This window comes from Leuresthes tenuis, unplaced genomic scaffold (assembly GCF_036924035.1).
Source record: "Leuresthes tenuis unplaced genomic scaffold, fLeuTen1.0.hap1 SCAF_2, whole genome shotgun sequence".
NCBI lineage: Eukaryota > Metazoa > Chordata > Actinopteri > Atheriniformes > Atherinopsidae > Leuresthes > Leuresthes tenuis.
In genome coordinates this window covers 4582518-4607067 of record NW_027325356.1, presented here as the reverse complement: position 1 = coordinate 4607067, position 24550 = coordinate 4582518, and the positions used below count along the sequence as shown (strand labels likewise).

Below are 24550 nucleotides of genomic sequence, written 5' to 3'. Positions count from 1 at the left end.
CTATGTTCTCTTGCCTTATCTTATCTTATAAGAAACTAATATATCATGCAGTGTGCAATAACAACATTTTCTTGACGTAATAATTAAAAAATCTGAATACATCCTTCAGATGAGTAATTGTGACTTTGCTTCCTGGAAAAGTACAGCTCAGTTTTTCAACACGATATTATGTAAATGAGATATTTGATTGTCAGCTGTCCAACACAGACACACGCAAAGCTTCAGCCACACCTTCTGCGAGTTATCCATAAATAACGAGGAGCTGAGCACCTGCTGCATCTGGCATCACCCTCCTTCAACAACAGGTAACTCCTCTCTAACTCTTATCTCTCATCTTATGTCTCATATCTTCAACACTTACTGACCAGACTTGGTCTTAATGACCGACCACTGTTCAGATTTGAGTTTTTCTAGGTCTGACGTTGTACGACAGAGGACCACCATGACCGTGATCATGACCCCAGTTTTCCTCCTCCTCTTCCTCTCTATGACGGCTGTCCCTCTGGTAAGTTAGTGAGAACTGCACAGGCTGCTTTTCAGCTTGATTTGAACAAACTTGCTTTGAACATGGTGGTGTGATTTTTTTTAACATATCTCCTGAAAGAATTCTGATAGTTTTAAAGTTAAAGGCTTTCCAAGCCTTTAGGATTCAGGAGAATCTTTGCTCCCAGTTGAAGGAGAATTTTAAACCCATTATACAGATGTCTGGTTTTCACTTGGCAGCAACGAGCAACAAGTATCTGCTTAAAATGTCATAAAACAGTAGGAAATATTTTTTTAAATGTGGAAATTTATGCATCTGTTTTGCAGAGTGCACAGTCTGACAGTGGAAATGAAATCGGTGAGTTGAATGATAAATGATTTCCAGATCCTGAAGTCAAATGAAATCTTTTCTGTCAACATAATCATTTTTAATCCCCATGTGTCTGTATCTTGTTTTCCTCAGATGAGTCCACGGATGTCTCTGAAATCATCTCAAAAGCCAATGCTGACATAAGTAAGACACAAATCTCACTTAATCGGACTTCTCTGGATGAAATATAAGCATCTGTAAGGAGAAGGAAAAAGAAAACAGTTGATTAATAGAAAAGAAACTGTCAGCTGCTATGATGCTGTATTGGTTATTTAAGAGATTTGTTGAGGAATAACTCCAAACATTTGCCAGTGTTTTATTAAATATCATAGATTGTTAATGAAATCGTAGTAAAACATTAGTAGAAAAAATTATATGATGTGTAAAATAAATGTTTCTTGCAGCCATAAGTCTTTGCTTTTATCATTTGAAATTGTAACGACTCTTATTCACACTGCAGGTTTGAGTACTCTTACGTGTGTGTTTTTGTCGTGTTGCAGGGACACCCTTGACGTATGGCGACATCGTCCCATCCAGAAGCAGGAATGCAGTCCCATGCACAGCCTCAGGCTGCAAGTGGCCTAAACGAGGACGCTATGTCTATGTGCCCATCACCATCTCCTCTGCCTACTGTAAGTAGCTCTGACATTTATCTGACGCCGTTACGGGTCGTACTTAAAGGCTATGCCTATAATATAATTATAATATGATATTACATATTATAATAATTGCCTATAATCATGTTTTGATTGTAAGAGTCTCATCAGCCTCCTCTTTTCCCTGCAGCCAGAGCAGAGCGCAACATCATCATTAGAGGCCTGGTCTCCTTCCACCGGTCCACCTGCATCCGCTTCGTCTGGAGGCGTTGGTGGAATCGCAGTTACCTCAACATCTTCTCTGGAGATGGGTGAGAACGAACACTAAGTCTCTTTTTCCTTCACTGCATATATCTGACAGCTTTTGCTGCATTAACACAAAGTTGCACATATATGAGTAGAATAAGAAAGCTTCGAGAGTCTTGAAAAGATCACAGGTTTTATCTTGATTTGCAGGACATTCGCTTTCCTTCATGCTGTACTTTAGTTTGTTTTTGTAAAATAAATCAGATGTGTAATTCTAAATAAAATCTTAGCCTGTATGTTCATCAGGTAGATCAGGGAAAAGTGTTTTGGTAAAGTAGAAGTATGAAGAAGCTTCACTTCTACTTGCAAAGGTCTGAAAAACAACAGTGATAACATTTTACTTACATCCAGCACAATTGTCACTTAGTAGTTCACCTTTTTTAGCAACTGAAGGAGAATAGCAGGTGGATCACTGGATCTTAACCACTGGGCTGCAGATTGTTCATTTGACCAGCTGACTTTACCTTGAAGTAACAATGGCGAACCAAAATAAAGGAGAAATGTCCATTTTCAAGGTGTTGGTCTTACCTGGGCCGTCAGCGCGGACGTCAAAATGTGTCCTTGAGGAGAAATGGCTGTTTGTTCCAGTCCACGGTGCAGCACGAGGTTCTCCACGCTCTGGGCTTCCACCACGAGCAGGTTCGCTCTGACAGAGACCAATACGTCCAGATCCTCACCCAGAACATTCGTCCAGGTGAACACACACAAGCTTTGGTTTTCCTTCTGATTTTCACCTGTACTTTCAGAATAAAATGTTTTTACACAATAATAAGATGACAGTAACCTTAAGAACTTGATCAATTTCAATTTGAACAAAAGAAAACAGCAACACAAAACCCGATTTAGAAGCATTATTTTTATGTATAATATTTTTATTTTGGTCATAATATTTGTTTGTACTTCCTGCACAGGACGAGAACACAACTTTGAAAAGACTAATACTAACAACCTGGGGACTCCATATGACTTCAACTCTGTCATGCATTACAGCAAGTACGTTTTTGGGTGTGAGTTCTTGCATGTGTGCACAGGTCATCTGAGAGTCTCAGCTTTGTGTTTTGGCTGCAGAAGCAGAACCAAAGCAGGCCTACGCACTGCTGCTTGTTTGTCCATAAACAAAATTAATCATACTGTAAAGGCTGCAGCTTTAGGGATTTATTGGAATTAGTGCATAACTAAATAAATGTGTTTGTGCCTTCTTTAAGATTTGCCTTCTCCAGAAACGGGCAACCAACAATCGTTGCCAAATCCGATCCTAACCTCAACTTTGGAAATGCCAGAGAGATGAGCACCAACGACATCGCACTTGTCAACAGGCTTTACAGATGCTGTGAGTACAAAATAATCCCTGTAAATAGTATTATATAGTTCATATATTTCATCGACGGATACTGTTGTTAAAAACTTGACTAATACTCTATAATACACTATTAATTTGGACTTTATGTCTTTCTACCCTGACTAGAACATGGTGACATGAAACGGTCGGCCTCCAGGTATCTCAGCTCATCAGTTTGACATCAAAGGTCCAGATTTTCTTGTCTACTGCAAGAATATCATCTCAAAGCGACAAAAAAGCTGCACATTTGTGCTTTTGTGCGAGCTGTTTTTTCTATAGAATAAAACCAAATAATTCATCTGGCCTTTCTAGGAGAAAAAAACACTTTTGATAACATCATGATGCCAGACGGCAGGAAAAACTTGCTGGTGTGTGTGTGTGTGTGTGGGGGGGGGTGATATTTCAGCCTTCTTCAAGCAACTGTAATCTGATTGTATACATTTGCTCATCTGTGCATTGATGCGTCTTGGTGATGGAAGAATAAATGCATCTTGCCGGCTTGTGAAATGAAGAAAGTGGGTGCAAATAACACAAACTATCAGTGGTGGATGAAACTTTTTTCTTACTCTTATGTCAAACTAGAAAATACACAGAACATTAACTAGTCCAATGTTAGTCAGTACTTGTTGTAAATGTTCAACAGTAATTGATGATCAGGATAACTTGGCAGAGAGTCTTGCTTCTTTGGGAGGTATTGTCTAATTGCCAGATCTACTATATATATGTAATCAATGGCTTTGTAATAGCTTCTGCAATAAAAAATAAATATCATATGGTGACATAAGATGGCAGTACTGGTCCATTATTTTACAGGATTGTGCAGCATGATACAGGTTGTCAGTGTGAGCTGATGGACATGAGCAGTAACACCATTAAGATCAGGTGTAATTGTCATGCATACACATGAAATTTGTCCTCTGCACACACGAATGCATGCACAGGGTCACACACTCAGAGAGAGTGTGATGCCATACACTGGAGGTAGGGGGTACGGTGCCTTGCTTGAGGGCACCTCAGCTGTGAACTGCAACCCCTCCAGCTGTCAGTTCACCAATCTTTTAAGCAGTGAGATTGAACTGCCAACCTTCAGGTTAATGGACAACCCAATAATCTAACTGAGCCACGGCCGCCTTGACAGTTCAAAGGCTCCCTGAACTAATGACACAGACATGGAGCGGTTTAAGCTATGCTAACAGTTACAATCAAACATTTTACTGATTTCATTCTCCTTGCGAATTATATCACAAGATAGATTAGCGCTTACGATCTGTGGTTTTCTGAGATGTGTCGCTCATGAACAGCACGAGTAACTGAGGATAAAAATGGACATCCAGTGTTATTTAAAGAAAACTGAAAGGTGCATTTGATGTGTAACTTAAACTCAAGCTCTATGCTTCAGCTGAGGATGTTCTTCTCTGGCAAAAAAAAAGAAGCAAATGAAATACCACAAAAGGGTGGCATCAAAAGTTACCACACTGGAGTTGATCGTTTTCTCAGGAGCCATGATTCAAATGTTTTTTATATTCTACATTAAAGTTACTCTGCTGCAGCGCTCCATAATTTAACTACATGTTCAGGCATGTGAAAAAGAACGTTTAACTTACATAGTAAAACATCATTTTACTTTTATTAACTTATAGGTCTCAGAATTAAGTGTAGATAAAAAAAAAACGACACAACATATTTTTTAAATGAACAACACATGTGTCTCTCTGGTATATAGAGGATTCGCTCTATTCTGATTCATTGACTGCATCGTACCCAGGTCATGTGATGCATGTGAATTAGTATGAATGTTTTCATTATCTGCAATGGAACCATGTGTCTCTACAGGTACATATCTTAATAAATGTCCCCATCAAAGAAACTAAAGAAAAAATAGTAATCCTCAGTTATGTGCCATGATGGGAAAGATGACACAACGGGACAGATAAAGTTCACCAGAATAGGAATTGTTCTTTATCTCAATTTTTGCTCTTCGGGGGAGTGATGTCATCATGTGTTTCTTCATACATTTCTAAAAGTGTTTCCTCATGACTCTTTTCTTTGGAACTGGCAAATGTTTTCTGTTTTAACAGACACGTGACAAGGAAATGCACAAAAAACAAGATTTAGTTCATCTTTAATCTTTAATATAAAGCAGCTAAATAGACATAAGTGGGCTATTAATTCCTTACATTCAAAGTTATTCATCCTTGTGAAATATCATTAGCAGTTCTTTGGCGTGAGCATGTCTGCTTCACACTTCCAAAAACAAAACAAAAAGTTGGACTAAGTTTTCTTTCACACAACAGATTTCATAGATTATAAGATATATAAAAGCATTTGAACTTGCTAGGTAATTAAATTCAGATTCACAATTATTCTCACATTCACACATATTTCCGGTATTTGAACTTGTGTTACATGTAGAAATAGATATACTGTTTAACTGTCTGAAAACTAAATGGTCACAACCTGTCTAAATTCTTTGTTAATTATTTTAAAGATCAAACTCTATATCTTTGGATGGTCTGTTCAAAAATGGCATGTGAATAATCCATGTATTCCAAACACATATATTTGAACTATTCGAATATCTGTAATCTGTATATTCGCATTATGTCATCAGGTGCGTTTCCATCAGCCTGTTTCGATGCGCATCGTGAAGTATCGCATCGGGAAATTATGATGGAAACGCCATCATTCGAATTAAAATCTCCTGATTTGCACAAATGAAAATATGCTTGCTAGCGCCAGGTTTTGGTTGATTCGAAAGGGATGGAAACAGCTGTGTTAGTATCAAGTCTGATGCACTTTCACCTGGAGGCTTCTGGTGTTTGCGGGTCACTCACAAGACAACAAACAGCCGACAGCGGAAGGTTTGTGTGGACGGAGGAAGAAGTTGTGGAGTTTTTAACTATAATTAAGGAGAAAGACATAATCGATATCCTTGACAGTAAACATCAGAGAAATGCCAGCATATATCAAGAGCTCCGTGTGGAAATTTGTAGCCGGGGGTTTGATAAACCATGGACTGCATTGAGAAATACAAGGAAAAGTCTGAAGCAGCGGTACATGACAGAAAAATGGGTCGGGATCTCAAATTATTTTAAGAAATTAATGACTACCCTACTGCCCGAGTTAATAGTTTTCACCAAAGTCCGTACTTTTGATGGAAACACGATAAAAAATTTTTTAATGCGCATTTCCCAATGATTCCAATGATTTTTGGATGGAAACATGACTAATGACGCGCATAAGCTTCTGGGGGCTTTCCATCAGCCAGACGATGACAGCATTGCGTCAATAACAGGACAAATTAATACAACGAGACATAACTACTTGTACAGGTAGTTTATTTAAGTTTAAACATATTTGACAACACATGACCTACACACAAAAAAGTAAATGAGTAATGGCCAAGACCGCAGACCTCACTCGCTCGCTCACTTGCACTCTTTCTCTATCTCTCTCCATACCCCGACTAAAATCCGAAGTATTTCCAGACAGAGATTTCACATTTTTGGGGGTTAATATCACTTTCTCTGCGCCTGGGCTCTGAACTTTCTGCCACCTTCGCATAAGGCAACTTTCCGCTGTGACGCTGTCCCTGACAGTGCGCCCACGCGCAAAGCCGCACCGCTTGTGTGTTCCCCCCCCCATTCTAATATTAAATTTCAACTTCTGTTTTTAAAACCCTTTCGAATATGTATTCGAATTTGAAATATTCTTTGACGTCCCTGGAAGTCAGAAAACAAGAATAACCAGATTTACCAGATGTAAATCTATGATAAAGAACAGGTCTTTGGAGCGATGTTGAAGTTTATAGTTTTCTCCTTGACATGTGATTCAATCTTCCAATATATATACAACGTGTCGCTAAATAGTGGCCGAACTGCTTTTATGACTGTTGCTGTTTTTAAATTTACCACCTGATGTCAGTAAGGTCTTTAATTCGCATTTTCTGCCAACCTGTTGTCCAGTTTGTTCTGAGTTTTATTTCTTAGATTCCTCGGCTTAGCAGTTTTGGTTTATCTGATACAAAATGAGTTGTGTCATATAAGGATGGGATGACCAGTGGGTTGATTGTTAGTCATTTGAAACTTGCTGAAACATCCATATGCTTCCACCCACAACTATCAGATCTTGACTTTAAAAGGTAAAAACAGTGTTCCTTAGAAAAGTTACACCATCTTGGACCAGAAACAACCCCTTGACTTGTTTGTCAAGTATCTACTATTGTGTAAGTAACAATGTAGCATTATGTTACAAAACACAATGAGAATAAAACTGCTTTTTTATATATACTATGGTGTATGTGATGAACAAGCACACTCAAATAAATTGAAATAAATGATATAAATGATCTGTGACACAGTGTGCTTTTTGCTGATTTGTATTTTTGAAGGAGTGGGATGTAATTCACTTTGTATAAATCATTTTGAGGCTGTAGGTCGTCCAATAACCGGAAGGTTGGCGGTTCCATTCCCACTCTCACTGCTCAAAGATTTGGAAACTGACAGCTGGAGGGGTGGCAGTCCACCTCATTGCCACGGCTGAGGTGCCCTTGAGCAAGGCACCGTACCCCCATGCTCCCCGGATGCTGTGATTGGCTGCCCACCGCTCCATGGTACGGCATCTGTCTCCATGAGTGCGTAACCCTGTGCATGGTGTGTTCATCCTGGATGGGTTAGAGAGTCATTTTGTGTATTTCCTGTATCTACATGACAATAAATCTGATCTCAATCTATTGCAAACAAACAGAGAATCTTCTGAAAGGCTGCAAACTTCTAAGACTTTGGTGGGAAATTTGCAAAAACTGAGCCAGCATTTTTACAGGAAAATAACTTATTTTCTTGTTTGTCTGAAACAGGACTGAGGCTTCATCTGTGAAGCAGAGGTGATAAGAACGAGATCATAACTGAAGTTTCAATCTCTGATAAATAACATGCAGCTGTTGATATGTATTTCCCATTAGTTGTGATCCAGAGCAGTAAAGTAAATGTGCAGGATATGAATCAGCTGAACCTTGCACACAGAGATGAGTGTTTTCATGATATTATTCACTGTAGATGAAGGAATATTTTAAGACTTTTAAATTTTTTGAGGAACATTATTTTGAAATAGCTCCAATTTCAAATTTTCAGATAAAGACTTTGCAAACTGCCCATCATTACTTCTGTAAGACTCTTTCTTTCTCTGTCCTCAATGTTTTACTGTGAGGAAGATATTGTTTATGTTTATGTATTTATCAGACGCTTTTATCCAAAGCGACTTACAAATGAAGATATAACAAGCTATATAAAAAGCTAACAATAAAAGCGACTTACAATTACAATATTACAAAATATATTACAATATTGAATCATGAGCTTTGGAAATGACTGCATTGAGTTTTTCTTTACATTCGACACGGTGCCCAAATTTCTTTGGAATTGGGGGTGTAGAAAATTATGTATATTTATAGGTCATGAAACACAACTCATTCAGTGGTTAAATATGGTTTCATATCTTCAAATGTCCATATTGGCATAATGACAACTTTATTATGATGTAATTTCCTTCCTCAAAAATGATTATTCACCCATTTTTTTAACTGAACCAGTCTGAGAATCTTAAGGGTGACTGATCGAAATAGACATCAGAACCACACCCTATGTGAGCTGCTTATAAACTGGAGGGAACTGAGCATCAGCCGCATCCACAGAAAAATTCTCCTTCAATTAAGTTTCACTGCAGAGGACCACCATCATGACAACAGCTTTCTTCTTCTTCTTCTTCTTCTCACTGAGGGATGTCTCCCTGGTAAGTTTGACTCTGAACTTTTAGATTATGATGTTAGACACTACATGCTGTCCTGCATCTTTTATGAACCAACTGCAATTAAAACCTTTAGATAATTCAGTTAGTTTTAAGCTCAAAGACCTTGAGGTTTGGGTTGAAAAAATAAGAAGTGTGAAGGTGAAATACATTTTAAATATCTGGTTTTCATTTGATAGAAACAGGATAATCTGCAAAAGAAAATGAATTAGTAGCAGAAATGGTTATTAAAAGTTGTGTTTTTCCTTTTTGTGTGACAGGGTGCCCCAGTTGACACTGAAGACATTGGTGAGTTGAAAGATAAAAGGAAATCACGTGCTTAACACATCTGTGAAATGGACACTGTAAACCTAAACTGTTTGTATCCTGTTTTCCTCAGATCAATCCATGGACTACGCTGAAATCATCCTAAGACCCAAAGCTGACATGGGTAAGACACTTTTCAAAAGACAGATGCATCATCCGATTACTGGGTTTGTCAGAAGATAAAGTAGTTACAAAACATAATTACGGAACATATATCTGCTGCATGGTTTATAGATCTGCTTTGGTGTAGGAGGTTACCTAAATATCTGCAAAAGTATGTTTTTCACTACTAAACAGATGACTGAAAATTATGTTGTATTCTGAAATCTTTAGGTTTGTCACCTATAAATGAAGCTTTTTCTACTTCTTTGTTTGACATCCCTGGTCTGATAATTGATAGAAGTGTGTTTTTGTTGTGTGACAGAGACAACTGTAGTGCATGGTGACATTGCTGTACCAAACAGTTTCGGCAGGAATGCAGATCCATGCACTGCCAGAGGCTGCAAGTGGCCTAAAACTGGACGCTATGTCAACGTACCCTATTACATCGCCCCTGACTACAGTAAGAAGCTCTGACTTGAACTTTGACTTATACGAACCGAAGAAGTTATCTCTGGCTTAGTGTGACTCAGGTAAGCTCTACAGGACTTTTAATCAGTTGTTTAACTTTTCTGTAGCTCCCACAGAGATGAACATCATCATTAGAGGCATGCAGAGCATCAGCCAATCCACCTGCATTCGTTTTGTTCCTGTGGATAATCGTCATCGTGATTACATCTACTTCATCTCTAGCCCTGGAGCCGGGTAAGAACACACACACACACACACACACACACACACACACTCACACACACACACACACACACACACACACACTCACACACACACATATCTGTCCTAACAAATTATAATGCCATTTCGCTCTCAATAAAAAACTTCTCACCACTCTCACAAGCAGTAGCGGTACAATATAACTTTCTTAAATACTTTAGTTTTACTTATCTATTTATTTATTCATTCATTTCTAAATCAGATAGTCCTTCCTCTTTGTACCTCAAACTATTCTTTAAATATCTTTTTCATGGACGTACCGGCTCATCTAAACCTACATTAAACACATGATCTGACCAGGAGCTACTACTTTAACTTTCAGCCTGTACTAAATTCATGTACTTGTAGCGTAATGTGATAAATTATAAGGATTTCCGAGAAGTACTCACTATCTAAATAAACCTTACTTAACCTCGTATGTATGGGCACCACCTTCAAAGAAGGAAAAGGACAGAATCTTATGATTCTGATATGGGTTTAGCGGGCCGCTGCAGCACAGCTTATTTACTTTGTGCTCTGTGACGGTTGGTTAACGTCACACAGAGTTTGCTACTGCTAGTTTTGTGCAACATGGCAGGATATTTATCAGATTTTGACGATGTGGACGACAGCTTTGAGTACAATGGACCTCCTTGACGGAGTAAATGAGCTGTGCTGTAGATCCCAGTAGGTGTGTGTGTAGAAAGCCTCCTATTAGCCCCCGATAGCCCCTAATAACAACAACACGGCAGATATGAGCTAACAGAGCTATAGTACCCGTTCATTCATTCATTAGTCTTAAAGTATTGGTGAAAAAAAGACAGATAATGCCTTATTTAGAGGCTGCATTGTCTATGCAATACTCTCTCATTATATGGATATGTGCAGATCTCGAGTAATCTAAATATCGTCCGAAGGTCACCGACTTTGACCAAATTGTTATCGATGAGTAGATAAACGTATTTTATGCCAGAAATAAGGTTCAAGTTTAAAAAACCCGAACTTCCCCTTTAAGTCACCATAATGATGGTTTCCAGACCCACCGATATTACATTTTTTTCTGTCTCTTTAAGTGATAAAAGCAGTTTTTTAGCACCTTAGGGTTTCATTTTTGTCCTGTTACTCAGAATATTTTGAACGCAGCTTTATTCAATCCTTATTAGCAGCAAATTTACACAAAAAAATGCTTTTTTCAGGTGTTTGTCCTACCTGGGTCGTCAGAAAGGAGGACAGTACATTTCCTTGGAGAAAAATGGCTGTTTGTACCACTCAACAGTGCAGCATGAGATTCTGCACGCTCTGGGCTTCCACCACGAACAGGTCCGCTCTGACAGAGACCGATACGTTAGGATTCTCACAGAGAACATTCAGAAAGGTCAGCATAAAAACCAAAAACCTTCACTGCACAGCCCCATTGTCATGAGTTATTAAAATATTCCATTTTGGACTTATATAACATGGGCTTGCAACATTTTCTGAACAGCAACCGTTCAATGGCTGTATGTGATTGTTTTGTCTTTTCTTGATTTCTTAACAGGAAGAGAAGGCAATTTCAGAAAGGTGCCAACTAACAATTTGGGAACTCCCTACGACTTCAACTCTGTCATGCATTATAGAAAGTAAGTGCATGCAAAATGAATAAAGGTTCAACGACCCTCTCTGATTCTCTCCCTGACAGACATCCTATTAACAAGCATGGAGGATTTTCCAAAGCAGAGTCATGCTGCGAATATAAACTACAATAAACTGCGTCTATAACTACGGAAGCCATGAATTTTTTTTGTATGCACTGTTATCTCGTGATAACGAATTAATTATTTCGTTATCTTGATATAAAAAAGACCGTTTTCTCATGATAACAAATTAATTCATAATGTGTTCGTCTTGTTTTCAAACTACAGGAGCGACCACGAACAGCTTCCGTGGCCAATGGCTGTAGTTGTAGCCTATCATTAGGTCACACTTTACATTAGTTTGTTTCATTAACTGGGTTTGTTTAGGGGCTACCGGTTAGCAGATGTACGGAAGCCGTTCATGAATGCTATTTCATTATTTTGATAAAGTATTTCTAACTTAAATTCATTTGTCTTTTTAAGATATGACTTCTCCAGCAATGGGTTGCCAACCATTGTTGCAAAGTCCAATTATTACCTTGACTTCGGAAATGCCCGTCAAATGAGCCCAAATGACATCGCCCGCATCAATAGGCTTTACAGATGCTGTGAGTAGTCGCAACATTTTTTTAAAAAGTCATGTTTTTTACAAGAGTACAATAAGTATGCTGCATCACACTAGTAATTGATTTTCACGTATCTTTTTTTTGTCCTCAACCAGAATTGTACGGCATGAAGTGGTCGGCCTCCAGATACTTCAGCTTGTCCCAGATCGATTCTACTGCTATTGCTTTATCTTTTGTGGAGGTCAAGACATTATATCAGCAAAAACCTTTTGGGGATTTCCCATCTATCTTTGAGCATTAAATATTTTGATTTTACTTGTTTGCTCACAGCTTTGTTGCTTTGATTTGGAGATGATTGATTAAGTAACTACTAATGACATTTTTGTTGCACTTAGAGAAACAAACAATTAAATTAAAAATTAAAAACATTGGTGAAAGAAAAAGTCTGAATAAATCAGAAGTACTAATAGATAGGCTGCCAAATGTTTTCTGTTGTCTGGCTGCACTGTGAAAGTTGTCTGTCAAACTATCAGCGATGGGACAGGCATTTTGATCTTTTGATCAACTAACTAAAGAATTATCTCAATACTTGTAAAGACCTTTCATTTAAATTTGAGTTTGTTAAAAGTACAACTAACCCAACTTCCAAAAGCAAAAAGACATTATTTGTCAAACTACCTTTTAAACATTTTGGGTAAGTGTTCTCACATGTAACGTACAAATCTATATTAATTGTGTTCAAGCAGATGATAGACAGGGCTAGACAGCTATCTAAAAAGTAATATATCCTTGTCTGCCTTGTAAAAACGAATGTTATCAGGATAACTTCCACAGAACTTCTTCTTCTTTCCTTTTCTCTATGTTGACATTTAACAACCTTGTATCATCGAAGACTCAAATAAAATACAAAATATCTATCATAAGGTTGCAGTAATGTTCTTTTATTTTCTGTAAATGTACAGAAAAGTAGTTTATTGGTGTCTTTCTTACACGTTTATTGAAGGATACACAGAGGACCTTCATATCTGTTCTCATCCCATCAGTACAAATGAATATCTGTTTCTTGGAGCGGTGCAAACTATGTTCTGCTCAAAGACACGTTGATAGTAAGAAAATCTATTTTCAAAATTCTAATTTTAAAGTGAAGATGTTGTATGTATCACTTCTGCACGTCTTTCAGTGTAAATGTATAAAATATAACATACAGTGGTGGAGAAAAACGCTCCTATACTTTAAACATTAAAAAAGCTCAGTGGTTAGAGTGGGTCCAATAAGCGCTGGAAGGTCGGCGGTTCGATTCACACTCAAAAAAAAAAAGATTTGTGGACTGACAGCTGGAGGGGTGGCAGGCCATGGCCAAGGTGCCCTTGAGCAAGGCACCGTACCCCCATGCTCCCCACCGCTCCAGTGCATGGCATCTGTCTCCATGAATATCACCCTGTTCAACCTGGATGGGTCAAAGGCAGAGGAGTAATTTCATGTGACGACATGACAATAAAGTAATATTCAGGGATGCACCGATCCGCTATTTTCACCTCAGATACCGATCTGATACAGAAAAACATACGGTAACAAACTGTAAGTTTCATTGTGTGGAAAATTCTGGGATCATTCTTTTGTGCAAGGAAACATCAGACTTGACCTGTTTTAAAAAATAAACGGATATAAATATACTGAATTACTTATTTATTTGATAGTGGTGCACCAGTAAAACAACCTTAACAATAAATAATCCACTGGAAAACAAAATATTAAATAACAAAAGCTGAAATTTACAAAAAGACAATAGCTTCTCCAGCTTGGTAAAAACTTAAAAAAAAAAAAAAATCAGAGGTAGTGCAAGTCGACACTTGTTTGAAATGTTATCTGCTTGTAAATTATTTTCAAAACTAAAGTCTCTAAGTCTCCTTGAAAGTGCTCTGCAATGAGAACTAATCAGTTTTCTGAACATAAGTTTGCAGTACATTTGCCCAAACAGGCCCACAAAGACAAGGAAACCAATGTGGGTTACGTGGTCAGTTTTTTTTTTTCTCATTTCCTTTTTTTCACAGATTGATACTGTTTCAGCTTCATCTGTCAAAACCACAAACTTCTTGTTTCCTCTTGATTGAGACAGTTTTGAAGGCATTAAGAAATACATGAAGTAATACATGAGAACATGACTGATCACTCCCCTGATCTGGGTAGTGATGGAAAGAAAGAAATAGATTTTTCTAATTCAAAACAACCCTGTCCCATAAAGGTATAGACTTGTATACCTCTGAAGGTACACGGGTATCTGGCACCAGTTCGTCAGTAGCGGATACAATAAGTCCAGAAAGTTGTGAGGCAAAACCTTCGTCAGTTGGACTTGTTTATCCAGCACAACCCACAGATGCTTGTGTGGATCGAGATCTGGAGAACTCAAACTCAGAAAAAACTGTTCTTGAACTATTTTTTCACTGTGGTAGTGCACTAATCCATTAAAAGATCAGGAAATAACGTTGATGGATGTACTTAGTCAACCACAATGTTGGGGTGAAATGTGTCAAAATAACATCCAGGTGATGGTAGGAACCAAGGTCTTTCAGATCAACATGCACAATACCTCACATGTTGAACTTTCCTTCTACCAAGAGGTCACCCTGGTGCCATGTCTTTCCCAGGTAAGGGACACATGGCACATTACATAAAAAAAAAAGTAAAAAATAAACATGTAACTAATCAGACCGTGCTTCTTCCATTGCTCCATGGTCTACTTCTGATGCTTGTGTGTCCAGTGAAAATGCTTCGGTGGTGGACACATATCAAGACCCACCCTGACTGATCAGCAGCTACATCGTCCCATACACAATACACACTGTGTGTTCTGCCTGTTGTTCTATTGGAACCAGCATTGATCAGCAATTTAAGTTACAGTAGCTCTTCTGTTGAGTTAGGTGCCTTTTTGTGCTTGAATATTTCACAGGTCAGTGTTAAGTAGCTTAACATGTTAAACAAAACTCCGGTAGAAGAACCTGTAGAAGTGTTGCAAGACAACTTTAAAAGATTACAACAACATCTAGCTCCTTGGTAGTATATTTTTAATACATGAGAAGTGTCTAAATACTTCCTCTGCACAGTTCTGCAGTTTACTTCTTTTAAAATGATTGCCCCCTCGGTTTTTAAAATCAACCAATCAGAAACAAAGTATTGGAACGATGACTGATGTGGACAGACAACCTCAACCACAGGTTGAGCTGCTTATAAAGAGAAGAGCTGAGCATCAGCTGCATCCAGACTCAGACGACAACAGATAAACTTTTCAAAGTCATTGATAATTTCTCTTCTTTTTTTTAGGCTTCTCTCCTTCAACACTTGTGTTCAGCTGTGGAGGATTGCCATCATGTCCCCAGCTTTTCTCTTCCTCCTCATCCTCTCAGTGATGGATGTCTCTCTGGTAAGATGGACTCTGAACTGTCTGTGATGTGTCTGTGCTGTCCTGTGATTACTATTCATATAAAGATATATACATTCATTCGCAATTTGTTTCGCAATTGCAGAGTGCACCGACCGTCTATGAAGATCAAAGTGGTGAGTTGAACAGTAAAGGATATCCACATGTCAGACATGTAGCATGTGGATATTTTAAACCTAAAGTATTTGTATCCTGTTTTCCTCAGATGAATCTATGGACTTATCTGAAATCCTCCCAAGACCAAAAGGTGACATATGTTGAAAAATAATTTCACAAAATGAAGACAATTGATTGACTGACTGAAAAGATTTTCTTAGGAATGTTATCAAACATCTGCCACATGGCTTCTCTTTGCTTCATGTCAAATCTGCTATTTTTGACAAGATGTCTTAAAAGATGTTATCTTACATCGTATAGATTAGTAATCAGGTAACAAAAACAGTGACAGACCAAATGTTGGGGAAAAAGTGGTAGTCTGACATGTTTGTCATCTATAAATTAGAGATCTTTGATATTTGTGGTGTTGTGAAAATGTTCTGAATCAGAGAAGAACAACTAGTTATTTATTTCTTGCAAGAAAGATCCGTCAGTCATACAGAAAGCATGGCAGTCTGCAGAGATAGAGACAAAGGTCTATAGCTACAGGGAGTCTTTATACAAATGGGAAAGACAACACAGTGTTGCTATCAGCCCGTTACCGTAAGAAGATACTTTGCTCACACAGTGTTGTTTGTTGAGTTGGGACAATAACTGAAGGTCATGAAAATCTTTCATAAGAAACATATAAAACTTTCCCATATATAGAGCTAAGACAATGCATGCATTAATTTACCATCACGCTGGTTGGAATATTCATAGAAGTGCTTTTGTTGTGTGACAGGGACACCAATGCTGGAGGGAGACATTGCTATACCGGATATTTCAAGCAGGAATGCAGACCCATGCACTGCCAAAGGCTGCAAGTGGCCTAAAACTGGATGCTACGTCTATGTACCCTATTACATCGGCACAGAGTACAGTAAGCAGCCCTGACTTTGCCTTATATAAACCAGACAAGTCACAGCTAGCTTTGCTTTGTTATTTATGGCTTTCGGCTTTTAAACAGTTGTTAAACTTGTCTGTAGATTCGAAGGAGCGCAACATCATCACTAATGCCCTGCAGGAAATCAGCCAGCGTACCTGCATTCGCTTTACCCCTTGGAAATCGGGTGATCGTAATTACATCCATTTCTTCTGTGGCACTGGGTAAAAACACACGCAAACTCAGAAACCTGTGCTAAGATAAATACACACAACTGAAACATCCTCAGTGACCAGATAATTAATGTTTAATGACCTTTAGTGGATGCAGTGAATGTATTTGTTGTAGTATTACTGCTCCTACATGAAATAAAGGATGTAGGTGCTCATGTCATCCTTGAGTTAAGCAGTGTGTTTGACTATCTGTGCTTCTAATACATTCTCATTACTAAAATCAGATAAATGCAGCATCAACTTGATAAATTTACATTTGTTTGGAAATATTTGATTGAAATGTAATAAAGAAGTACTCTGTACAGGGATAAAAAGAATTTCCATTAGTTTTATTATCAGTTAGATACTAACTATAAGCATTTTAGCTGCAGCTGCAGATGAATGACATGAGTTTTGTGGTATTGCATCTTAGCAGGAAACCCCTTTGTTTGACCAACTAACTTCAAAATTCACCTAAACAACACAAGAAACTAAAAACATTACCTTCAAACATGTCATCAGCAATGCCTGCTCATTTTTCCACTGTGTACATGTCAGGTGTTGGTCCTACATTGGTAAGCAGCCTGGTGGACAGAAGATCTCTCTGCAGAAAAGAGGTTGTTTGTACACCACCACGGTGCAGCATGAGGTGTTTCACGCTTTGGGCTTCAACCACGAGCAGGTCCGCTCTGATAGAGACAATTATGTATGGATCCTCACCCAGAACATTAAAAAAGGTCAGCTCACACACAAAAGCTTTCAGTTTAGAGTTCTTTCTATGAGTTATGCTGATAAAAGGACTCGTCATGTGTTGAATACGTATACATATATCTATAAGTATACAATCTGTACACAGCAGTGTTTTCCAAGGTTTCAAATTAACTTTGAAACAGTGTATTTAAGTTATGAGCCACAAATATTCTGACAGCATGTATTGGACTGTAGAGCTGTCTGCATTTGAACTGAGGATCAATCGTTCCAGAACTGTCACTGAATACTTGTCTGTTCTTGATACCTGGACAGGAAAAAAGCACAATTTCAAAAAAAAGCAGACAAACAACTTGAAGACTCCCTACGACTTCAAATCGATCATGGAATACAGCAAGTGAGTTTTTATGAAAATATCCATGCATGTGACAATAAACGATGGGTTGACGCTCTTTTCTGTTCTCACTGCCTGGTGCTCTGTTATGTGTGGTAGGGACGAAAGATAGAACCTGACATAGTGTGTTGGTAGTATTATAGAACGTATTCCACATCTGAGTCTGGAGGAGCAAAGAGGTCATAGAAAAGAGTCAATCTGCAAAATAAAAACTACAATAATGTTTCATCATTTTTCATTGTGTCTTTTTAAAGTGATGCCTTCTCCAAAAACGGGAAGCCAACCATCATTGCCAAGTGCGACCCTAACCTTAAATTCGGACATGCCACGAAAATGAGCAGCAATGACATCCTCCGCATCAACAGGCTTTACAGATGCTAGAAAGGAACACCCTGCAATATCTCAACGGAATGAAGTTATATTGTTGATGAGAACATAATAGATAGGCTGCTTCCTGCTTCTCATTGTATTTCATGATTTTTTTAATCAGCACTCTGTGGCATAAAGTGTTGGGCTCCAGATACGTCAGGTGCAGGGAAACTTGTATTCCATCTCTTTCTGTTGAGGCCAAACTTGACCTGGTAACCATCAGTGAGGATATGTAAGCCATCAAACTGCTGTAATCGGATTGAATGCATTTGCCTGCTTCTTCTGTGCTTTTATTCAGGGATGACAGATGAGCTTATTGTTCAACATCCTGTCACCCTGAAGAAATAATAGTCTGGCACAAAAATATCGCTTGAAAAAAATGTCTGAATAAATCTAAAAGCAAAATGTTTCTGTTGTCATGTTGCACTGCGAACATTGTCTGTCATACAGAATGTGAACTAGTAGCTTCCTCTGAAATGAATGGACTTGGACTTGGACTTGTACTTGTATAGCGCTTTTCTAGACTAACTGACCAGTCAAAGCGCTTCACTACATGCCGCATTCACCCCACTCACACACACTCATACAGCACGTCTTAAGATTAAGTTTTATATGTTTCTTATGAAAGATTTTCATGACCTGCAGTTATTGTCCCAACTCAACAAACCAGCTGTGGATATACAGTGAGTATTAATAAATTGGACATGAATTATTTAGTCTTTAATGACAGCCCTGTATTACTTATGTCAGTTAAAAGTACAAAAGATAACTAACCAATCTTGCAAAAGTAACATTTTCATTCAGCCAGATTGTGCCTATAAATTTATACTCAGAATATAATGTGAATTATAGCAGTAAGAAAAACATTAGACATATTTTTCATCTATATATACGTCCCAGCTATATCAGTTGTATGCAAGCAGATGATCAACAGTTCTAAAAAAAAAATCAACATCTTTAATGAGGAAATGTTGCATTTATCTCTTCAGTGAGTCTTTGAGAGTGAATGTAAAAACAGGAAAATGCGGCGCTGGAAAAAAGTTCCTTATCTACAATATGAAAACATGACTCTCAGAGTAAATGTTCTGCTTTCATTATCTCAATTAAATATTATTGATGTATAAAAAATAGAGAAAGTTCTCACAGTGAAAACTAATGCATGAATATGTTGAGTTGTGTAGTTTTTAGAAGGTCAAAGGAGAGCTGGTCTTAAGTACCTACATACTGTCAAGATAGCAGATAAGAGAATAAGTTTAGGTTCACTTTGTATAAGTCACTTTTCACCTAATGTCCCACAAAAGGTTAAAAGGGTGCTATTGGTGTGGGTCATGCATCTATTGTCCTCCGCTTATCCGAGGTCAACAGGTTTAGGGAAGAAACCCAGACATCCCTCTCCCCAACGACAATCCCCTCCTGGGGATCCCGAGGCACTCCCTGGCCAGAAGGGACATATAATCAAGGACGCGTCCTAACCAGATGCCCAAACCATCTCAACTGATTCATTTAGATGCGGAGGAGCAGCAACTTTACTCCAAGTTCACTCCGGATTATAGAGCTCCTCCCCCTATCTCAAACGCTGAGCCCAGCCAGCCTCTGAAGGAAACTCATTTCAGTCGCTCCTTTCCGCTTATTCATTCTTTTGTTTACCAACCAGAACAGTCAACAGGGTGCCTCCTGTTCTCAAGTATTTCTTCATGTCTTCAGAACTGTGTCAATCAAGAGGAAACAAGAAGTGGTTTTGACAGATAAAGCTGAGACAGTATCAGTTAGTATCATTATCAAGACTTTAGTTCCATTTTGCTGTCAGAAAAGATCTGGACGAATAAAACTCTGGAACAATGAGCCCCATTCACCAATATCTTCTGAAGAATTTTCTTAAAGGACTAAATGACAAGAAAGCAGAATAGAAACAAAACACTAAAAACCAAAAACCCACAAGCCCTAACACACATATGGTGAAACAGAGTTGGACCAGTGGGTATGGCTCTGCAGTGCTGGCTCCAAACGATTGCTAAGGTCCGTGAGAACAGCTCTTGGTAGCTTAAAATGTCCAAGTAGTTACTCAGCCCTCCCTGCAAAAAAGTCTGCATGGTCATGAAGGATTTGCTCCCTCTGTTGGGGAATACTGCTCAGTAAATATGGAGTTTTGTGAGCAGGCCTGTGATGAGGAAAGGCCACTAATTGATTAATAAATAAATGTTATTCATTTTAAAGTTAAACATTATTAAAAAAATCTGATAAGTTCTTACCAAAGAACAAATCCTGGATGAGAAAACATTGGTGAATGTCTTCTTAAAAAGTGCATCAGTATGATTTCAGAGCACATTTCTTCTCAAGAACTGTTGGTGAATGAGGCCCAATGTGTTTGGGACAAATGAATGTAAAACTGAATGATCATGACACTGTAACAGAGGACATATTTGGCATTATGGAAAGCAGCCTCAAAGCCTAACTACAAACATGTTTTTCACTCAAGATTCAGAAAATGTTCACAGCGCAGAATAACAGAAGAAACATTTTGCCTTTTGATTTATTCAGACTTAGTTTTTCAAGCAAGGTTAGTTCTTTCTTAAAGGCGACAAGACGACAACTTCATCAGTTATCCTCATATCAAAGCTAAACAAAAAGCAGACGTATGCATTTAATCAGATTACAGCAGCCGGATGGCTTTGAAATCCTTACTAATAGTTACCAAGACAAGTTTGACCTCAACACAAAGAGATGGAATACAATCCAGCAGATTTCCTGAAGCTGATCCATTTTTGCCAAAAGAGAAGCATGAAGCAACCTATCTATTATGTTCTCATCAACAGTATCACTTTATTCCGTTGAGATATTGCAGGGTATTTCTTTCTAATAGCATTTGTAAAGCCTGTTGACACGGAGGATGTCATTCTTGCTCATTTTCTTGGCATGTCCGAAGTTAAGGTTAGGGTCGCACTTGGCAACGATGGTTGGCTTCCCATTTTTGGAGAAGGCATACCTTTGAAAAGACACAATTAAAAATGATGAAAACCACATTATTGTATTTTTTTTGTTGCACAATGACTAAATGCTGAACTTGCGTGATCTCTTTGCCCTTTAAGACTCAAATATGGAATACTCATCCCCATCAGTATCAGAACAAAATAACCATGTCAGGCAAAATCTCCCTAAGTACTACACACATAACAGCACAGCAGGCATGACCCTGTGCATCCATGCACGGGCTCAACAACTTACTTGTGGTATTGCATGACAGAGTTAAAGTCATAGGGAGTCTTCAGGTTGTTTGTCGGCTTTTTTTCAAAAGCGAATGCTTTTCCTGTCCAGTTGTCAAAACAGACAAAATAGTCAGTCACAACTTTTGAAAGTTTCTTCTTTAGTTCAAATATAATGCTGTCAGAACATTTTCGACTTTCATAACTCAAATACACTATTACAAAGTCATCCCGAAACATTGGTAAAACACAAATGAGCACAGGTTGTACAAATACTTTAAAATATATCATAATCATGTGTTCAGTCTTGAAATCCGTAGACCTACAACTAATAAAGACGGAACACTGAAACTAAACGTTTGTGCGTGAACTGACCTTCCTCAATGTTCTCTGTGAGGATCCGAACATATTTGTCTCTATCAGAGCGGACCTGCTCGTGGTTGAAGCCCAGAGCGTGAAGAACTTCATGCTGCACCGTGGAGTGGTACAAACAGCCATTTTTCTCCAAGGAGATGTACTGTCCTCCAGCTTGACGACCTACGTAAGACCAACATCTGACATGTATACACGAGAAAAAGAGTTGTTTGATGGTAATGTTTTCAGTTTCTTGTGTTGTTTGTGAGGAGTTTCCTGCTTAAGGTGCAATACCACACAACTCATGTCATTCTTCTGCAGCTAAAGGCTAAATGCTTGTAGTTAGTATCTAACTTGTAATAAAACTTTTTATCGCTGTACAGACTACTTCTTTAATATATTCATTTCATACAAAGATAAATTTATCAGGTTTGAAGGTTTAAGTCATTGGAATATGATAAGCACAGATAGTCAAACACATATCCAAACTGAAGGAGTACCTACATCCTTTTCTTATGTGAGACAAGGTATACTTAGATAAAAATTAATTAAAGCAGTAATAATCTGACCACTTAGGATTTTTCAGTCTTCTCTTTTCATTTTAGCACAGGTGCGTATGTTTGTGTGTGTTTTTACCCAGATTTAGAGCTAAAGTAGAGGTAATCACGATGATTAGAACTCCAAGGGATGAGGCGAATGCAGGTGAACTGGCTGAAGCTCTGCAGGCCTCTAATAATGATGTCGCGCTCCTTCGAAGCTGAAAAGAGGTTTGATTTGCTTGAAAGTCCCGTAGATCTTACTCTAATAAAATTAAACTACTTGTAGGTTCCAATATTACGTTAAAGAGAGTTGAGATTTTATTGTAGATAAGAGCATGTTTTCTAGTGGTTTGGTTGTTATGATATTATCGTACAAGTTTCAAATTTACCATTGCACCTGAAGTAGGCGCTGTTCATGCGTACTGCATTAGGTGCACGTGCACTTTGCATGATTATGAAGAACTTTTGGAAAAGGTAAAAACGTGGATTAGCAGAGTGCTAATAGGTACATGGAAAAAAGTTTTTTTGACAGTCAACTTCAGATGTCACCGTTACTTTAAAGATGTTGTGGACCGTTGTGAAAACCAAGAAAAGCTTGGATGTGTGTTAATGGAAATATCTGGATTCATCAAGGAGAAATAAAACAGTGAAACTACAACATGAATATGGTGGTTTATGAGTAGTTCAAGGAACACAAAACAGTAACATATGAGTCAAGCCAGCTGTACCAGCCTACTGCTAATAAATAAAGTCTTGGCTTTGAAGTAAATATTGAAGTTTGCCACTACACTAGTGGTGACTTGTCTGGCTCATGTAAGTCAAAGTCAGGGCTGCTTACTGTAGTCAGTGGAGATGTAATAGGGTACATAGACGTAGCATCCAGTTTTAGGCCACTTGCAGCCTCTGGCAGTGCATTGGTCTGCATTCCTGTTTAAAGTATCTGGTATAGCAATGTCTCCCTCCAGCATTGGTGTCCCTGTCACACAACACAAAAATACTTCTATGAATATCAAAGAAATACATCTCTAATTTATAGATGAAAAACATGTCAGACTACTACATTTTTTTTTTCAACATATTTTGGTCTGTTACTGTTTTTGTGATTACGAATCTATAAGATTTCAGATGACAGTGAAAAGAATACACTTTTTCACATCTTTTAAGGCATCTGGTCAAAAATAGCAGATTTGATATCAAGCAAAGAGAAACCATGTGGCAGATGTTCGGTAGTATTCCTAAGAAAATCTTTTCAGTCCATCCAGTAAATTTATAATCCGAAGCTTGTGTCCTACGTTTGTCAATTTTGGGTCTTGGGATGATTTCAGATAAGTCCATAGATTCATCTGAGGAAAACAGGATACAAATACTTTAGGTTTAAAATATCCACATGCTACATGTCTGACATGTGGATATCCTTTACTGTTCAACTCACCACTTTGATCTTCATAGACGGTCAGTGCACTCTGCAATTGCAAAAAAAAAGCACATTAATGTATATATTTTTATATGAATAGTAATCACAGGACAGCACTTAGTCTCCATCACAGTCACAGAGTTCAGAGACCATCTTACCAGAGAGACATCCATCACTGAGAGGATGAGGAGGAAGAGAAAAGCTGGGGACATGATGGCAATCCTCCACAGCTGAACACAAGTGTTGAAGGAGAGAAGCCTAATAGAAAAAATAGAAATTATCAATGACTTTGAGAAGTTTATCTGTTGTAGTCTGAGTCTGGATGCAGCTGATGCTCAGCTCTTCTGTTTATAAGCAGCTCAACCTGTGGTTGAGGTTGTCTGTCCACATCAGTTATCGTTCCAATACTTTGTTTCTGATAGGTTGATTTTCAAAACAAAGGGGGCAATAATTTTAAAAGAAGGAAACTGCATAACTATATAGAGGAAGTCTTTAGCCACTTCTCATTCATTAATATTTTGCTTCCAAGGAGCCAGACGTTGTTGTAATCTTTTAAAGTTGTCTTGCAACACTTCATGTTAAGCTACTGTGGTGACCCTGAAGGTGATGAGCGTCCTCATCCACAGGCCCATAGTCAGAAGATAAGGTATACATATCTGGTGAGCCTCTTCTGGATGCACTAATGGGGAGTGTGTTATTATCAAAATGTTTT

General features: G+C 38.2%; 4 protein-coding genes across 4 annotated transcripts; 3 read left to right on the top strand and 1 right to left on the bottom strand.

Annotated features, from left to right (window-relative positions):
* Positions 1-278: 278 nt before the first annotated feature.
* On the top strand, positions 279-3384 carry LOC140301484 (high choriolytic enzyme 2-like). Its single transcript, XM_072379947.1, has 10 exons — positions 279-305; positions 399-505; positions 811-841; positions 947-997; positions 1354-1485; positions 1640-1760; positions 2271-2449; positions 2667-2748; positions 2961-3085; positions 3221-3384. Coding segments are annotated over exons 2-10 (786 nt in total). The 5' UTR covers positions 279-305; positions 399-442; the 3' UTR covers positions 3223-3384.
* A 5443-nt stretch (positions 3385-8827) lies between these two features.
* On the top strand, positions 8828-12411 carry LOC140302318 (low choriolytic enzyme-like). The gene is made up of 9 exons (XM_072381150.1): positions 8828-8881; positions 9157-9184; positions 9276-9326; positions 9627-9764; positions 9880-10006; positions 11209-11387; positions 11550-11631; positions 12109-12233; positions 12347-12411. Coding segments are annotated over exons 1-9 (786 nt in total). The 3' UTR covers positions 12349-12411.
* Positions 12412-15423: 3012 nt separating this feature from the next.
* Positions 15424-18738, top strand: LOC140301486 (high choriolytic enzyme 1-like). The gene is made up of 8 exons (XM_072379949.1): positions 15424-15609; positions 15713-15743; positions 15833-15874; positions 16508-16645; positions 16752-16872; positions 17419-17597; positions 17884-17965; positions 18217-18738. The coding sequence occupies exons 1-8, from the start codon at positions 15556-15558 to the stop codon at positions 18341-18343; spliced, it is 774 nt and encodes a 257-aa protein (XP_072236050.1). The 5' UTR covers positions 15424-15555; the 3' UTR covers positions 18344-18738.
* A 2098-nt stretch (positions 18739-20836) lies between these two features.
* On the bottom strand, positions 20837-24211 carry LOC140301485 (low choriolytic enzyme-like). Its single transcript, XM_072379948.1, has 8 exons — positions 23997-24211; positions 23857-23887; positions 23717-23767; positions 23263-23400; positions 22522-22642; positions 21907-22085; positions 21554-21635; positions 20837-21314 (listed from the first exon to the last, which is right to left on the bottom strand). The coding sequence occupies exons 1-8, from the start codon at positions 24048-24050 to the stop codon at positions 21185-21187; spliced, it is 786 nt and encodes a 261-aa protein (XP_072236049.1). The 5' UTR covers positions 24051-24211; the 3' UTR covers positions 20837-21184.
* Positions 24212-24550: the final 339 nt, after the last annotated feature.

Excerpts from the sequence above, each read along its gene's own strand:
- LOC140301484 (XM_072379947.1), top strand. The coding sequence starts at position 443 with ATGACCGTGATCATGACCCCAGTTTTCCTCCTCCTCTTCCTCTCTATG. Across the intron at positions 506-810 it reads CTATGACGGCTGTCCCTCTG|AGTGCACAGTCTGACAGTGG; the intron begins GTAAGTTAGTGA and ends TCTGTTTTGCAG. Across the intron at positions 842-946 it reads TGACAGTGGAAATGAAATCG|ATGAGTCCACGGATGTCTCT; the intron begins GTGAGTTGAATG and ends TGTTTTCCTCAG.
- LOC140302318 (XM_072381150.1), top strand. The coding sequence starts at position 8,828 with ATGACAACAGCTTTCTTCTTCTTCTTCTTCTTCTCACTGAGGGATGTC. Across the intron at positions 10,007-11,208 it reads ATCTCTAGCCCTGGAGCCGG|GTGTTTGTCCTACCTGGGTC; the intron begins GTAAGAACACAC and ends TGCTTTTTTCAG. Across the intron at positions 11,632-12,108 it reads TCTGTCATGCATTATAGAAA|ATATGACTTCTCCAGCAATG; the intron begins GTAAGTGCATGC and ends TGTCTTTTTAAG.
- LOC140301485 (XM_072379948.1), bottom strand. The coding sequence starts at position 24,050 with ATGTCCCCAGCTTTTCTCTTCCTCCTCATCCTCTCAGTGATGGATGTC. Across the intron at positions 22,643-23,262 it reads TTACATCTCCACTGACTACA|CTTCGAAGGAGCGCGACATC; the intron begins GTAAGCAGCCCT and ends ACCTCTTTTCAG. Across the intron at positions 21,636-21,906 it reads CACAGAGAACATTGAGGAAG|GAAAAGCATTCGCTTTTGAA; the intron begins GTCAGTTCACGC and ends ACAACTGGACAG.
- LOC140301486 (XM_072379949.1), top strand. The coding sequence starts at position 15,556 with ATGTCCCCAGCTTTTCTCTTCCTCCTCATCCTCTCAGTGATGGATGTC. Across the intron at positions 15,875-16,507 it reads AATCCTCCCAAGACCAAAAG|GGACACCAATGCTGGAGGGA; the intron begins GTGACATATGTT and ends GTTGTGTGACAG. Across the intron at positions 16,873-17,418 it reads CATTTCTTCTGTGGCACTGG|GTGTTGGTCCTACATTGGTA; the intron begins GTAAAAACACAC and ends TGTACATGTCAG.